General features: G+C 25.7%; 2 protein-coding genes across 2 annotated transcripts; one reads left to right on the forward strand and one right to left on the reverse strand.

Annotated features, from left to right (window-relative positions):
* Nucleotides 1-431: 431 nt before the first annotated feature.
* LOC105359084 (Major Facilitator Superfamily Transporter 12) lies at nt 432-12,378 on the reverse strand. The gene is made up of 6 exons (XM_011495561.1): nt 12,280-12,378; nt 9,924-10,224; nt 8,351-8,598; nt 2,920-3,060; nt 1,193-1,567; nt 432-659 (listed from the first exon to the last, which is right to left on the reverse strand). The coding sequence occupies exons 1-6, from the start codon at nt 12,376-12,378 to the stop codon at nt 432-434; spliced, it is 1,392 nt and encodes a 463-aa protein (XP_011493863.1).
* On the forward strand, nt 6,045-6,715 carry Taf11 (TATA-box binding protein associated factor 11). The gene has a single exon (XM_011508102.1). It carries the CDS (start codon nt 6,087-6,089, stop codon nt 6,639-6,641), a length of 555 nt encoding a protein of 184 aa, XP_011506404.1. The 5' UTR covers nt 6,045-6,086; the 3' UTR covers nt 6,642-6,715.
* Nucleotides 12,379-19,415: the final 7,037 nt, after the last annotated feature.

Genomic DNA, 19,415 nt, shown 5'->3' on the forward strand with positions numbered 1-19,415 from the left:
ACTATAATAATATATTTTCTTGTTATAATCTATCTACTTTAAGAAGTTAATAAATTCATACTAAAATTTTAGAAAATTCAAAAGAAATTATTGAACCGAACTTTGTTACGTTGCGATAATAAGTATTTTACAATATGAATTACCACAGAGAACAATTTAATATATTATTTATTATTTAGAATAAAGTTTAATTTGAACTAATTTATATATTGTCGTTAATGTATGCTCACGAATATATATTTAATTATTGATATATATATATATATATATATATATATTAATATGTATTGATAATTTTTTATTCTGCAATTTATTATAATATCTCAGTTAAATTTAATTATTTTTTTTTCTACTTTGAATATGTTAAACCGAAATTTTAAACTCTAAGTATTTTAATTTTACAATATTTATCTGCGACTTATTTTTTTTAATCAAGACGTTTCACACGATTTATAATATCTTGGAATTACAGATGCTGGATTATGAAATGTCGATACCGTCGAAATTTTATAAGACCATTTGCCATATTCATTTTTCATTGCTGATGGATCGTTCCACCACTGTACTTCACCGCTCCCAAAAATTATAAAAATTAGGTTACCGACAAAGTAGATTAAAGCTGAAATGTAGAAGACTATATGCCATTGATTAATATCTTTCTGAAACGTTGAAAATACAAATTTGAAATAAAAGCTCAAATAAATTAAGTAACACGAAAAGATTTGATGAAAAGACATGGACAATAAAAACTAAAGATTTTCATATAGACAATTATTTACACGACTAATGCAGCAATAATTCATTACCTTTTCTTTTAATTAATAAATATAATTTATCAAAAATAAGAATTACATAGCACGATCATATTTATATAATATTTATATTTGATAAAATGATAATATTTTATTTACACTAAAATTTAAAGAAAATGAAGTTAGTAATATCGTTCTTAAAATATTTGAAGAAATGATTTTAAATATAAAAATAACTTTTATAAATTAATATGTTTATTACGAATATTTATTGAATTTTACAGTAAATAATTTCATATAAAATTTGCCTTAAGTTTCTCTAGTTGTATAAAAATAGAGTAACCAAATATTTAATACGATGCGAGCAAAATAATAATAAAAATGTATAAAGCAATGGCTCGACAATTAAGAATAATATTATAAATAAAGTCACTGGTTACCTGATTCGTAACGATCCATCCACAAATAATTGGTGCAATGATCGCTATTATTGCCGCTATACAATTCGTGATCGACATCATCGTGCCAGCAAAATTTGGACTCAGATCAATATGATTGATCTGAAAGCCGCAGAGTGATCCAGCATTAAGACCAACAGCAACGATCAGGAGAATTACCGGTACGCTCTTGTGTTCCACATTGACAAAGCAAAGAGCTATTAAAGCAAGAGCTGGGCCCCAATGTGCTATGGTGTTAGAAGCTTTGCGTATAACACCATGGGAGACGCCATGATGTAGCGTGTAATCCGATAACCAACTTACTGGAAAACTAAGTAGCCACATCGCAAGGTAAGGCAGTGCCGAAATCATGCCATTCTATAGGAAAAATATTTACGGACAATTAGTAAGGGGCCACGACCATTGCAATTTAAAGTAATTTAAATCAATTGTGCTGATCGCTCCAAATGACGATTCTAAATTCTGAAATGCTAATATCAAAAATTGAATACAATTTTTACGATTTGAGTATTATATTTGGGATAAAATACATAATTCTATGTGATTCAGATATTCCAAATACTGCGTTAAATTTAATTATTTATTTACTTTAAAAAAATTTATGTATAATAAAATTTAACTTGATACTTATATTTTAATATTACCAAGCGAATCATTATTAATCAATAATACATATACTTTTTTGTAATATAAAATATATAAATTTACATAAATCCATTACAGAATTGAGAAATCAATTTTTCTTTCATTTAAGTTTCACTTCATCGCGCTATGCTTTAAAAAATCTAACTAATTTTTAAATTCTAATAAATTAACTTTAATCATTAATAATATACTTTTATATTTTTTAAATAATTTACTCCCGAAATTAGTAATAAAATATATATAATATTTAATTTAATTTATTCATTATTTTCATATTTTTATTAATTATTAATTATGCTAATACCAGTTTACAAAAAATCTAAAAAAAATTATCAAATTAATCACATATTCATATGAACTGTTAACGTTTGTATAATATGCTACCTTAACGCCTTTATGCACTTAAATCTATCGATTGAAATAAAATTTATAAATATAAAAATAATAAAATTGTATACAAAACAAAAATAGAGAAATTTATATAAACATTTATAAATACAAATATGGTATATTTATTAAAAATGATAAAAGTCCTAATTAATAAATTTAATGATTATTCACATAAATTTAAAAGATTTAATCTCTATTCGTTCTAGTTTTAATTTTCAATCAATTATTCTCTATTTAACATTTTAAATTTAAGATATTTGAAAATAAAATTAATTACAATATTTTGTTTATAATTTAATGATTTTGCATTACCTCGCAAATAATAAATATTACGATAAAAAATAGAGTGCAGATGAAACTCATTTTTGTTTATAAGATATATAATAATAGCAGATACATTGACATATTGTGTTTGTTATATTATATAATATGACCAATGCATGATTCTTTTAAGATAACATTCTTTGTCTTCTATTATTAAATATGATAATTAATATAATTGCATTATATAAAAGTAAAATATTTATTACACAATTACGGTTATACAAGTTTTTACGAGTATTCAAGGAAAGTAAATAAATAAACAATGCATAATCTTAGTATTTATGTGTAAAGGTAACGAAGAATGTAATTGCATTCCTCAAGAATGATTTTACAAAGTCATTTAAACTAACCTCCTTTATACTAAATTCCACAATTTCGCTCATATAAGTGGGAATTTCTGTCAAGAGCATCCAAAATCCCCAATTTTGTCCGCAATGTACGATAATTAATGCCCACATTGGTATTGACGAGAAGATATGCCTCCACGGAGTCTGCAATTTCATAATACAAACAATTATTCGTATAAAAACCAGAACACTTAATTGTCGTACAAAAATATTTCTATTTATAGTATTTTTAGAAAAATATCAAATAAGCATATACTCTATGGAATACGATATATGTGCATGTGTGTGTATATATATATATATATATATATATATATATATGTATATATTACTATTATGATAAATAATAATGATTGAATTGAAAATAAACGCTAGAAATAAAATAAATGCACATACAAACCCAAACAATAACAGATTTATGAAAAATAATACTATCTTATCTGTCATTGATTAGTTACTGTATGTTTATAATTACTGTTTTATCCATCTTATTTACAGTCACAATAAAAATATCCCTCTTGTCAGAATCCATCGTCCGCATGGCATATAAACACATCCACGACAAATTTTGCGAAGCGCAATAACAACTATGATAGTGCAGTAGCCTATTACATTCTTATAGACGTTTGATATAAAAATAGATTATACTTGTGTATATTGGCAAATTTTCTTGAATTTCAAATTATTCCAACATCTTCTTTCAATCTAAACTGTTCTCATTGACTATTCTATAGCTAAACCAATAAAATAACCAATGTAATTTTTCAATTACAGTCTAGTATTTAAAATGCTTAAAAACAAGCGGGAATTAAATATATATATATATATAATAATTTTATTAAATTTATATTTGCTAATTGTCATAAATTCTCATTATATCATGTTCGGCTTTTAAAATAATTATATGTGTCATTTGAATTTGGCTTAGATTTTCAGTTCATAGAATACGTGCAAGCGCGTGTTAAATCCAAAGGGCCATTAGGATTTTAATTTTAATATTAAATTTCTGAATATCAATGTGCGGCATTTTACACTATTATGATACATACAAAATTTCAATTGTATTATGAAAACTACTAATTGTATTTATGACAGGAAGAGCAAGTAAGCAAATGGAAAATTTACCATTATTAATATTATAGAATAAGCTGAAAAATTATTTTATTTTAATAATCAAATTTTAGTTTAATAATATACGCATATTTGTATTAATTTTCATTTAATCAATCAATCGTTCAACGCGAAAAGGTTTTCATCGGCCAATTTCAGGAAATGGCAAATTTGCATAACGACTCTATTGAAAATAATGAGCTCACGTTTCATTCCCTACGATATTTGAAATAGAATATTATTCTGTATAAAAGAACTGTATCCTGTGGATTTTATAAATTAAATATCAATTAAACTCAAATTACTTTAGTTATCATTCATAATCGTAAAGGGAGAATTGTAAAAAAAAAAAGTATTTCTTTTTAATTAAAGAAGAGTGGATAGTTAAAATAAAATGTAATTTTAATCATTTAACAAATTTTTGCGATTGCATGATGTATAGAGGGTAAACTTATAAAATAAAATCAATTAACTACATTAATTCTATTATTATTATACGATTATATTATATCAATGTCATCGATTATATATATATATATATATATATATATATAAAGAGAATTTATAATTAAGTTATGCGTTTATCATAAGTAACGATTCAAGGATTTAAAAATATACAGAATTTATATTTGATATGAAAAGAAATGGAAAAATTATATAAATAAGACGATATTTTTTATGTTCAAATTACAATTATATAAAGTATAAAAATATTACATTGATAATAATAAGTCCTAACAGTACACATTGTTTACATGATATTTTGATTTGTCAATATAATAAAACCCTACTCCGTAAAACCACATTATATTAATATAAAAATTACAATTTTAATTATTCGGTGACTGATATTATAAAAGCAACTTTATTTTAAATTTTCCAACGACCTTAAATTCTAAGGTAATTTAATATTGGTCATTTCCTCGTGGCAGAAGTTGAGGACGATTTAAGGCAACCTAATCTCTCTGATTCCATAATGCTGATCTCATTAAAATGATTTAATGACATGAGCTTGACTACACCGACTTACACGACAAATACAACAAAATCCAACGGATACTGAAATTGCATAGTAACGGTATTTTCATTTTACTTCGTCTCCGCCCTCCCCCCCCCTGCCGTGGAACCAAGAGTTGGCAAGAAAAACCTACTCTTCTTTGATAACAAAAACGTTCTGTTCCTTGAGATATATAATTCATTTAATATGGTGTATAATTAAACTGAACATAAAAATGTTGAACATTAACGAACAAACAATAAAGATAAAGTATGCGCGAGTACTATAAAGGACAATCAAATTTATTTCACAACACTAATAAAAGAAGCGTGTACCGTGTTTTATACTTCCAACAAATTTATAAATAAATATCAATATAATAAATAACGGCTATAAAAATAAACTTTTAATACAATAAACCGATATCTTATGTAATACAATATTGCGCAATCTCTCCGTTAACACCATATAATAACTATATTTTCAGCTATAGTGTGTATCTTTATTTTCCAAAAACTAAAGAAGTTGTTTCCATTTATTAAAACATTGAAAACCAATAATAAAAGCCGTCGCATTTGCTCCCACTACCTTATTCGTTTTGAAAAGGAAGCGAACAAACGCTATGGTTACATGTTTGTCCCACACATTTGCCGTTGCTGTGTGAGTGAATATAACGGTGTAGTCTAATTGGATATGTGCATCAGTGAGTTTGTCGGTGTTCCGATTTAGAGGTTAGAACTTGGAAGTACGAGAGACTAAATTTTATAGTCTCCCTGTTTAAGCAAAATGAAGAGTTTATTCATTAAATAATAATTTTACGATAGTATAGATTAATATCTGGTTATTAGATTCCGTTGACTGTAAATATAAGGCAAAAAATCTCTACTGTGAGTAGCAATATAACTTGTAAATGTATTGTGTATTTGAGGTGTAATTTTTTAAAACTATAGATGGAAAATGTATTTATAAAGACACAATATAATTTTTATTATTTACAAACATTGATGTACTTACAATTAATATAATAAACATATTTATTGTCGTTAGGGAGAACTTTAGAAAAATGGATTCCAGTAATCAAGGATCTTTATCATTACCTGCATCCAGAGAATCGGAACATAGCTTGGAATACAAAAATAATAACCAAAAAAATGATTTTAAATATGAAAGGACCAAAGAAGAGTTATTTGATAATGAAATCATGTTACCAAACCGGTCAGTAAATAATGTAAAGGAACGACGTGAGAGCAAGGATAAGAATAGAAAGGAACTTGAAGAAGAAGAGCGTGAAAAAATGCAAGTATTAGTATCAAATTTCACAGAGGATCAATTAGATAGATACGAAATGTATAGAAGAGCTGCGTTTCCTAAAGCAGCTATAAAACGAATTATGCAAACTATTACCGGATGCTCCGTGTCGCAAAACGTAGTCATTGCTATGTCTGGAATAGCTAAAGTATTTATTGGTGAAATTGTTGAGGAAGCTTTAGATGTTATGGAAACGCATGACGAGACTGGACCCCTACAACCAAAACACTTAAGAGAAGCTGTTCGAAGACTGAGATTAGAAGGGCAAATACCTCATGGAAGAGCTCAAAAATTATTCTTCAGACTCTGAAAATTCCATAATTACATACTTATATTCATTATATTTCACTTTTTTATCATTGATATCAGTGTGCAATATTTAATTTTGACTTTTAAAAATATTTCTTTACTTTATGTCAAAGTGTATTAGATATAATTCAACAATAATAGCTTTAATTAAATTGTAAAATATAATTTTCAATACGTAATTATTCAAAATTTGTGCATTGAATTATTTTATTTTAATTCTGAAATTAGTTTAATTTAATTATCTTACTTATTTTTCTAGACGACCTCACAATGATGATTACATTTTTAATAAAAAGTAATTATTGACATTGAAAATTAAGCATTTCTTCTTTTAAATACAATATGCCTCAAATCAATAAGAACTCTTATATAAAATACATTTATGGTAAGATTGAAGGATAAAGAAAATAAAATAATTAAAATCACTGTTTTTTTTATTTATGTACTATGTTTTTCCATTAATTTGCATCGATTAAGACAAGAAAGTTATAACACATTTCGAATATATGAAATATTGGCAGCTATTATAAACACGTTATATATTGGGAAGTAATGCGACAAATATAGCTATGCTATTTTTATAATAAGAGAATAAAGAAAAAATGAAGTATTTTACTTTAAATAAAATACAGTATAATCCTGGAGACTTAAACATTTCTCTAGCTGTTATTTTCAATTATTTTCTTTATACTTAGTATTCTATTAAATTATTTGGCAATTATATTAAAAGAAATAACATCCAATATATATATATATATAACGAAACTTGAATGATATTAAAAAAATATATTCATAATTAATAATTAGTTGACCATGTACATAGAATTTTGTCAACGCACGTTCCAAATGGTAGCTTGAACTATTTATCTCTACAAAAAATAAACATAATATAAATAAAAGGGAACCATAATGCTAAAAATGTAAAATATTTTTTATACTATTGTAATTACTATTTATTAAATATTACAAATTACTATACTTAAAATTGACGTTGGAAAATATGATGGAGCGCATTATTGTTAATATTACTAAGCATTAATTTGAAAATAATAAATTATAAAATAAATAATAAATTGAAAATTAATAACATTTAATTTCTACCCAATAGAACTATATGAAACTTAAAATACTTTTACTTTATGCGTAAATAGTGATATATATAAATTTTATCCTTACACGATATTAAAAGATATTAATTGTAAAAGACAATATTCTCATAATTCACGTAACTTTAAATAAAAATATTACTATCGTGCGTATAAGTGTGCATGCATGTGTATGTGCGTGCGTGCGTGCTTGCGCGCGTGTGTGTGTGTGTGTGTGTGTATGTGTAAAATATGTATGAATTTTATTTTAAAGTATTTGTTCAATAGGGCAATACATCAATTCAGTACCATCAGTTTATACAAATGTTTTCATTGACAACTTTTTCGTTTAATATCTCTTTAATAATGAATTGTACGAGTTGTTTGGCTTGAAGTCTAATTAGATACGTAATTGTATAACCATCGGCATAATGGTGCATTGGCATAATTAATTACATTTATCAATTTGCATGTACTATTCCTAAAATTTCGAACGAATGAGGCTAATAGCATTCGCCAATAAGAAACATAATAAAGTACAAAAGTTGCTAATAGATTAATCCGAGAACCACGAGATTGCCCCACTGTTTTTATTAAAGATTGAATTCAAATGTATGACACGTACAGGCTTTCGATGATCACCAGCCAAGTTGCCGAGGCTTTTGTCGATATAGTATTTCTCGGCATCGCTTATCCTCGAATGAACGGCGGGTTCGTCGCAGCCGAGGCTATAGAAAAGAGCAGCCCAGCCGATCCCCAGTAATCCAAAGAAATAGAAGATACTTGGCCAGCCAAGACTCGAGGCTGCCAATTGGCCGGAAATTGGCATGGTCAGCACCGTGCCCAATTGGCCACCCGCATATGCGAACGTTCCTGCGAAATAGTGAGCCTAATGTATTCCGGCACAACGCGACATTTTAATATTTATCATTACGAGCACTGTATTATTTTACTTTTACGCTTTCATGTTGCAACTTGTAACATTTCTTCGTCGATGTCATGACAAGCTATAAATTTCTCTACCATCAAAGCAAGAAATCAAATTTCTTTGACGTTTATCGCTGAGCGTCTAAGCTCAAAATACTATTTATAGAGGACAATTCATAAAACGCTAATATGTAATAAAGCATTAGACGAGCATTAGACCATTCGAATACTTAGACGGAAAAATATTAGCTTCGTTAAGTATTACGTACGTTTACTTTAACTTTTAAGAACGTTATAAATTGACAATATTGTTAAACATTCTTTTAACGTCATTTGATCATTTTAATTGATATTTAGCAAAATTTAAGGTTGGCCATTCTTCGCGATACACTTCGGCCTTAGGAATAATATTTTAAACACTCACGTATTTCGACATCTTTATAATTAAGTTGAGAGACGATAGTTTTAAATTATTATTTATTAATTAACTTTTCATTTTCTTTACTTTTTTTTTCTAATACTGTAATAATACAAAAATAATAAATAAAAAATCCAATATATGCAGTCAAACAAAAATGAATATTTCTTGTGAAAGTATTATTAATTCACAATGTAAAACTAAGTATTATACAATTCAATTGTACGATTTAATAAATCCGGATATATTATTCTGATTTTGTAAATATTTCTGCAATTTAAGTAAGTGATAGTCCATTTTTAAATGGTTATTTATAAACAAATATATTGTTCAGTCTTTAACTAAATGATAGATGCGCGGCAAAAACAAAAAACAAAAAACAAAAAAAACAAAAAAAAGGAACATCTATTGATTGACGATTGACATTCGAATAATCTGTAAACACGAGTTATTTTCTCAAGAGTTCAAGTTCGATTTTCTTTCTTAATTCAGTTAATTAAAAACATTTTTGAAAATTCAACCCCCTAAGAAATATAATAAGCCTTGCATTATAGGCGAATAAAAATAATCTCTTATTTAAAGTGAACTATGACAGCGCATTTGTAATGATCAAAGTAGACAATCTACTATCCCCATTATATGAAAATTATTAAAAAAAAAAAAAAAAAAAAAACATCGTCACGCCTTTGCAATATAAAATCCTACCGACTTCATATTATGTCGAACATCTTTCTTTCCACCCGTTTACTTCCATCAGATCGAACGCGGAATTCGGCCGGATACCGTGAGATTTGATGGACAGGTAAGGACGATAGAAAGCAGAGATTATGAAACGTTTAGCACGCGGTCTCACCTAATCGTGCTCTTTCCGAGGGCGGAACCCACCTCGCGAGCAGCGTCTGAATCCCGGGTAAGACGCAACCCTGACTCAGACCCATCCCGACTCTACAGGCGCAGACAATCTGCCAGCCGCCGACGTCCACGAGCAGCGGTACAGCGATGCTTAGGAACCCGCAGACCAGGAGACCCGCGGAAAGGAGCTTCTGAGCACTCCAGATGGTCGCGAGATAGCCGCTCGGCACCTGCGTCACTATGTAGCCCCAGAAGAAGGAGCTGAGGACGAGTGACTGCTCGGAAGGATTCCACTTGTAGGCCTGCGCAAATTTTCACCTTTTTCTACATGGCTTTTTGTATTTTCACTCCCCGTTTTCTTTCTTACTATCGGCCTCTCTCTATACTAAACTATTGGTATGAGTATGGTATGGTAATAAGCCGAAAAAAATTTGTCAAATATTTGACTTCTTAAGGGGTGGTCGGGCGAAGAGGAAACTTAAGAATGGAGAGATATTTTTGTCTTATAGAAAAACATCTATGTATAAACATTAAAAGGCAAAAAATTTCAATATATTTAAGCAAATTTAAAATTAACTGTATGATTTGTATTTACATGTCATTGTATTTGAACAAATTGTATTATATCTATTGTATTATACTCAATGTTTGTCCTTTAATATATTGTGTAAGGATCTATGTTATTATATAGTGTCTTTATTGAATCGAAGCGTAAAAATATATGTTGACCTTTAAAATGAAAGATGACACCTTGAAAGCATTAGCATATAAATATTTTTAATTTCAATTATTAAAGTTATAATGTACATATTAAAATATTACAAAACCTATTGCAAAACATAATGAAGTAGTAAATCACTAGTTGTATGATAAAGTATTCTTTTATTTTTGCCACATCTCGCAATAATAAATTTAATTGAAAGTAAGCAATTTCGAGATTTGCAATTAATCATTAAAAATGAAAGAACCGTGACTGCTTAGTGCTACGAAAATAATTTACACTAATTATCGATTATTACGAAATTTTAATCTATAATTAATGCATTTGTAACTTCACTCTAACTACTTTAGATTCAAATTATTTTTCAAATCTCGTGAAATAAATAGCGTTGGTGAAATTTTCTTTCCATCAATTATAGTGTCAACTTATTTATCATATTTAGCGTAATCGATAGGATTGCGAAAATTAAAAGAGGAAAATAGAAAATGTTTGGTAATTTATAACATTGCATACAATAAATACTTTTATGCTTTGCTTTCAAAAGTTAATGTTTACATGATTAAAATGCAAACAATAATACAGAAGGCTATTGGTTCAATATATTTTTTTTTTTTTTTTTTTTTTTTTTATAGACCTACACTACGGCACCTTGATATTATGCTTGAGAATTTTCTATTATAATAATAATCGAAAAGTAGTAAAAACAACAGTTTAATAGTTTTCAATTTTAACGTTCGCAAAGACTCTGAGCAATTTGTAATTTAATGTTTTGAATTTTTGATGAAAATTGTAATTCGTCTCTACATTAATAAATAAATAAATCTAAATAAAAATGATTTGTACATAAGTAAGATATGACAATGATTTTTAAATTTCTTTATAAATAAATAATTATAACTGATGGTCAAATTGTACAAAACTAATTTCAAATAATATTTACATAAAATTCAATTAAATTAAGTTGTTTATTATATTTTCATTACATTTAATTTAAATATATGATGCTATAATGATTTTAAAAATATTTCTTGAAACAAAAAAAATAAATAATTAAAAATACAAAGTTAATGTTTTTTAAAATAATTGATTAAATCTATAAAGTAAGTAATCACAGCATAACTATATTGTTGAATATTGTAATTAAATTATAATAAAAATTTGAAGATTCAAATTAAATAAAATTGTTTATAATTTATTTAGACCAAATTTTTTCATTAGTAATATGTTGAAAAATATTTGTTAAATAAATAAGCCAAAAATTTTAGAATAAATTTATGTAAAGACAGAGTACATATTCATACTTTTATAGTAGATCGTTAATATTATAATAACCACTTAAAGAAAAATGAAAAATAATAAATGTTAAATTCACGTTATATGTACAGCAATAAAAAGAATATCGTTTAATAATACTTTTTTATAATAATCGAGAGTATAATATTTTATAAATCATAACTATAGAAATCCTTTCTACATTTATAATTAATACAAGATCATAAACTGATTCTAAATCATATTTAAACAAATATTACAATAAATGATATAATTTTATTTAAAATCATAAAAATGTATATTTAAATTATTTCTTACTTGTTTCGTTATAGAATTATTATTATCGAATTAAGTTTAAAAACACCTTAAAATCTTTATTTGCAGTTTCAGGTTTAGTCATAGCAACAATTGCCACCGATAACATCACTCGAAGTCCATATGCTATCATCATACCCAGGCACATAAGGAAGACTTGCAGATGTCTTATGCCGATTACACCTGTAATCAGGAAAAATCTCGATATTACTAGGAATTATCATTCTAGGGACATAATTTGAAAATCATCCAAATACGAAAAATATAGTTACTACAACTTTTCATATCTTTTTCAACACATTCAACTAGTTTTATATAATCATAAATTTACATTTTTATGCGGATATATTTTCCTTGACCATTTATTTTATACACTTAAGACTATACGATTCTGCAAACATTATAAATATCGTCTAAAATATATAAAAATATCTATTTTCTGTACTTCGCCAGAAATACTAAAGGCAATTTTGAACGATATTACTCAATTTATTAAATCGACTGGTAAGGTCTCAAAAAATGAAGTTAAATGGTATAGAGCATTTAACACATTATTACCTGATAGCATCCTATGATAAAAGAAAAAATAATAATTACTTATGTATATGAAACTATTATAAGACAAGGAATTTCTATTATTCTATTTTTATTCCATTTTTATTCCATTTTTATTTGCTATAAACTTGCTGACTAAGTTACCGATTCCATCAAATTTCTAAAATCACCTTTAATTAAAACAATCGACAATACAATGAAGAGATCATCGTGTACGAACAAGTTTAACGAAAGATGTATAAATACATTATTTATACAATGTTTACATTTTGAATAAATTTTCACAATTAAAACTATCATCCAAGTGAAACGAGAACGAGAAAAATTAAAAAAAAACGAACATTAAATGTATCCATTTTATTTAATAAAAATATATTTATTATAATATGTGGATCTTAATCGTATAAAAATAATATCTAAACTATTAAATCATTGTAAATTTACATTTTTGCTTTTGTTATTGTTACGTGTTCTAAATTTTTAGACAATGGTTTGCAAATCATGTTTTTAAACTAGGCTATTACTTACTTTAATACAGAGAATTGTTATAATTTATATAAAGAATGAGTAATGTTTTTAATCCAATAGAATTTATCTAGATATTGTCTACCATTACTACAAAAAGAATAATTTTTACAATATATATACATATATATATATATATATATATATATACAAAAATCCAGTACAAAAATCACGTCTAATAACATTAGATTATTTAAAAAACACTAATTATATTTTGAGAATTATGCTTAGATATATTTTAAAAATTAAAATATATTCGGAGATAAAATAGCAATAATAATTGCAAAACGAATATTTCTGGGTGTTTAGTCATATCTAATCAATGCATATTATATTACAAACTATCGTAAAAAAAAAAAAAAAAAAAATTCTATTTATACATAAGTCATGCATAACAATCTATTTATACATAATTTATACATATGTCATCCTTATACGCAATAGCTTTTTAAATTTTCAAAAATAACAATAAAGAACAAAAAATTTATTATTTAATATTGATTCGGTGATACTACTGAAAAGCCTACCAACATATAAATACTATAAGACTTATTTATTTGCAAATTAAAAAGTTCTTTATATATAATAATTATGTGAATACAAAATATTATGGAGTTATTTCAATTATTGAGATGAAGAGATAAATTTTGAAAATGCACAACTTTTATTAGAGAAACAGAAAGCAACGATATAAACATAACAGGATTAAAAATATCTATAGTAAACCGTAGAATTATTAGTAATTTTTAATCTATTATAATGTCGGAAATGATTTAAATTTATTAATTAATATTACATTTTTTTACTAATAATATGTAAATTTCCAGTGATCACGTTAAACTGCCCATAACTTTCAATCTATAAAATAAATTATTTGAATAATAGTTATGAATAAGGAAGTAATCTCAGTTTTCTATTAATTATAATGATAATTAGTTATAATAATTAGTTATAATTGTGAGATAATAATGTTATTTTTTGTTTGATGAATATTTCATTGTAACTCTTTTTTTAATAAATGAAGAATAAAGCGAGATAACAAAGAATTGACGTTCGTTACATTCATTCGACACAATCAATTTGTTCTATATTTGCAAAAAATCTTTATAAATGTTGTAAAAAAAAAATAAATAATGATTTAAAATTTCATCATTTATTTTTTTTAAATATAATTAAATCAAAATATCGAATCAAAATATTGTTTATAATTATCTATAACTTCTAATCAATAATAGAATATTATATTTAAATTATATTGGGCGCTATTATTTGACATTATTTGGATTATATAAATTTCAGTTGAATTAAAATATGTCGACTCCTACATGAATATTATTTTTATATTTCAACTCGTTCATTAGATTATATAAATTATTTAATTTATCATTTTATTGCATCATTGAATATTTAGTTTAATAAAGAAATACGTGTAAAAATAAAATAGCAGAGTGTTTTCCATTGTTTTTTGTTTTATTCTTAATTTCAATTACTGCGTAGAATAGAAGAATCTATATGATAAATTTTAAGTTGTAGATACCAGTCACTTGAGGCAAAGTATGTAAGTATGTATATATATATATATATATATATATATATACACAGAAAAGTTATTGATCATTATCAGATTTCTTATTCTACAGCAAATTAATTCTTATATTCGTGATATAAAATATAAGTAAAAAATATATAAGTAAAATATATATAAATAAAAAATCGATCACGTAAACACCTTACTGTTTAATCGCAATATACCACCTAAAACACATCTATACACGTTTCACTCAATACGAATCATTGATTCTCGAATGTAGAACTGCACGAAATAACTAATCCGATCTCTCTAATCGCTGCATTCAGCCATATCAGCGCCTCGAACATCTTATTGCACGCCTACGCACGTATGTACCTAAGGTCATTGATAGCGGCGTCTTATTATCCTTGTGCAAGCCGCCATTGCTGGCCCTACTCACTCCTTCGACCATGATTTTTCCACCACAGTCACTAGTACTTATACGCTAACGACAATACGTCGTTTAACATTTATAGAGACTTCCCCTTCCCTTCCTGTCTTTGTTTTTTGTTAGCTCTTTCTCCCCCCCCCCTCCCCACTCGCCGCCAACCCCCCTCACCGTCTCCCCCTTCCTTGATATTCACTCTAGATCACTCAAGATATTCGCTTGTCTCGTCTATTTGTCTCTTTCCGAAACATTATTTTAATAACTCGAGCGCAATTCTAATCCAGTGGTCAGGTGCAATTGTTATACTGTGCAAAACGTTCAGCCGGTGTCTTTTATCTTTTATTCTTAATTATATTTCATTTATAAACGTAATATAAATATTAATCTTTTCAATCCAATGAGAACAGTTAAAATGCACTTTCATACAACTAACCCAATCGTATAATGTACATTTTTTTTATTTCCCAATAAGCAATATTAATAGTTGAAAAACAAGTTAAGGGAAGATCTACTCGTAATTTAAACGAACATAAAGATAAGAATGTATTTGTAAGTAAGTGTTGTAAATACGTCATCAAGTAGTTTCAAAAAATTCAATATTTTGTGGAAAACATTACGAGCCGTAAATTTAAGATAATTTTTTTAACGATTTTTCAGCAATTATTACGAATAGCGATTATATGTAAATAACAATTATGGCTCGTTTACTAATTTAATAATTTAATCAAATTTAGTTTCATAATAACAATCCCGGTAAACTATTCGATAAATTTAAAAAAATTACCTATAATTAAAAAAAAAAAGTGCATTCTTCAGAAATAACATAATTTTCATATGTCTAACATTTTATTTAAAAGCGTATGATTCAAAGCAAAATAAAGAGTTAAAAGAATAAAACTAATATTTATATTTAGATCGTGGAAATTGATTTAAAATAAATTTATATCCATTTGAAACGGAAAAAAAAAGAAAAATTAAATGAACATTATATTCGCTTCTTTATAACATTCCATGAATAATTAATTCTGTAATGTAAATTATAAAATAATTCTAGGGATTTAAACTTTTTTTTTTGTTGTAATGCATGGATTTTATTCTCTTAAGTGTTTATTGAGAAAAGACTAGTGAATACGAATATCTATGTAGTCAATGTCATAGAAATATTTAAAAATTACAATTTACTTACATAATATTTATATAGAGGCAATAAATGTATGGTGGGTGAAGAGAAAGAGAAGAGACGAGAAATGTATTCTTATTATTTACTTACGTTACTTTGTCAAAATTTATCTTTTCATTTAAAACAATTAACCGTAATTGTTCATAAGCACGTTAGTCTTACTATATCGGTAAATTTAAAATGCAAAGCTCATTTAAAATTTTTTTGCAATAAATTGAAGCAATAGGTGTATGATTTTAGTTTGAATCAAATTTCTTGGTAGAATTTTCAATAGAATTTGGTAGAATTTCATTCAACTCTCTGTATATTTTTATAAACTATTTTTTATAGTTATAAACTATTGCAACTTGTTTCGCGATTTAGTATACGGCAACGTCTTGTTATGATTTGTTCGTCAATTTATCGATGCACGACAAATAAACAATTTGATAGGTAATCGATAAATACGTGAAGATATTCGAGAATGATGCAAATGATATTACCCAGAACGATAATTAATCCCGATAAATGGACCAACTGTATGAAAAACGAGATTTACTGAATAATTTACCGAATGGATGAACAAATAATAATATGACTTTCAGAAAATCTACTAATTCTCGTCGTATCTTTTGTTTAAACTTAATCATGCATTCCTAAGAATAGCATTAAATTGTGTTTAAGTTCATTATTATAAATGTTATTTTTTATAAATAAAATCACTTGTAAAAAGGGGATATTTTACCAGTTTCGGTAGTAGAGCAAATCAATCGATTGTCCTAAAAATACTTAAAAAAAAAAAAATTAGAAATTCTCTCTCGTAATAGCTACTCGACAATAACATCGTTTAGTCTCATACTAATAACTTTATTGCCTGTGAATTTCTCCTCTTCTGTCTCAATGTTGTTGATCGTATTCGTTACTTTTCATCTTCAGAGCTAATTCCAATGACAAGTGGAAAAAAAAAACATATTTTACAAAGTGATTTGAAAAGATCAACGTAGAAAATGCTAAAACGTGAGAAAAAAGACTCATGAAACGCATAAATGAAAATACTTCATAAACATTATATGATCTTATTTATGTTACATGTAAGATTAAAAAATAAAAATTAAGATTAATAGGACAATTTCGATAAATTACAAGAGATAAAAATATAGCATAAAAATATCATAAAAATATATTAAAATGATTGTTAAGGAAAACTGCGCTTACAAGACGCAAAGAAAAATTATTTTAGCAATATAAACAATTAATTTTGTTATTTTATTATAAATTTGTATAATTATCTATTAAATATATTAATAAATCTACACTAATGAGACTATAATTCTATTTCTTTGTGACTACTGTTTTATAAGACGTTTTTAATGTACATAAACTTTGTAAAAAAAGAAATAATAAACGTTTTGGAAGTGTTACATTTACAATGATTTATAAGTATATAAGTAAAAAATCTCACTGCGACCATACAAATAAATATTAAAAGAGAAAGATCTCGCATAATAATCGATCCTAAATGCAAATTTCACTGATACTCAATTAATTTGTAGATAGAAACGTAACGTTTAACATTGATCTTTAGACTTCGTGTGAATGTGCGTAGTAAAAATTCAACTTTTAAGTAGAAAAATTATCGTTTGCTTAGTTAAATGATAAGCCATTCGCAAATTGTTACATGGAAAAGTAACGGCATAGTTTCGTTCAACTATACGTTCAAATTGACAAGAGAAAAAGGTAAGAGAACATTCTCTTGAACTGCTTATTCCTAGAGATAGAGAACATATTTTAATTTCCATATTGCCATTCTATTTCCTATAGTTATGTGTATGAATTCTAATGAATTAAGAAATCAGCAACAAGAACATATAAAAATGCTTTCGCATAATTTTTGTATATAACTGTAAATAAATAATATGTAATTATAAGGTAACGTATAACATTATTTTAAATGAGAAATAAATTAAAAATAATTGACAACTATACAAAAACAATGATGTAATATCAAAAGGTACAACTTTTATGCGATAACCATTTATTTTATATAAATTATTTTATTAAAATTTATTGTATTTAATTATAAATAATTTATTTATATAAGTAATGCATGTAATGATTTGGCAGGTATTTAGTTGTAATTAATTTTTAAACATTAAATTATGATTCAAAATTATTATAAACATTATTGGAGTTTATTAAAATTTATGTAATCATATAATTAATTATTACACGATAATTATTTTTTAAGTAATGAAAATACTGTCTTTGATTAAAATCCACAGACTTCAAATTGAATTAACTATGTATTTTTGTATAAAACAGAAAATTAGTAAATATTGATTAAAGCATCCATCATCATAATGCGAATGAATAATACGAGTACACCGAAGCGAATATTTCATACAATTTTAATTTTATACTAAAAGTTAATATAAGTATACGAATTATATAACTGTATGGAAGTTTTATTGAAGAGATAAAGAAGGCATAAGAAGTTTGATTAAAAATATAATTAAAAACAATTGATATGATATTATAATTAATTTTTAATAATTATACTGAACAATTATGTTTTTATTTGTAAAAAAAAAAAAAAAAAAAAAAAAAAAAAAAATAAGTCTTACTAATTAATGAGCAAAACTGCTTAACAATCTTATAAAAAGTTTGAATTTAACATTCATTATGATGTTATTTAAAATATCTCCAACTTATAAAGATTTTGTAGTATTGTACAAACTTCTTGAATTTTTTACAAACAAAATCTTTTACGTTGATACTCAGCTTCTAATAATATTTACGTTAAAAATATATTTATAATCATTTCAATAGTTGTTCTACTTTATAACCAGTAATTCATATTTGCGTGAATATGTGTATACACTTTGATTGGCTGACAATTATTGTGAAAGAAATATATTTTCAACGTCCACATAAAAGTGAAGTATTCCATTAAAATAAATACTTTAAATACGAATGGACATAATTTAT

Source organism: Ceratosolen solmsi, unplaced genomic scaffold (genome assembly GCF_000503995.2).
Source record: "Ceratosolen solmsi marchali unplaced genomic scaffold, CerSol_1.0 scaffold1, whole genome shotgun sequence".
Taxonomy (NCBI): Eukaryota; Metazoa; Arthropoda; class Insecta; order Hymenoptera; family Agaonidae; genus Ceratosolen; species Ceratosolen solmsi.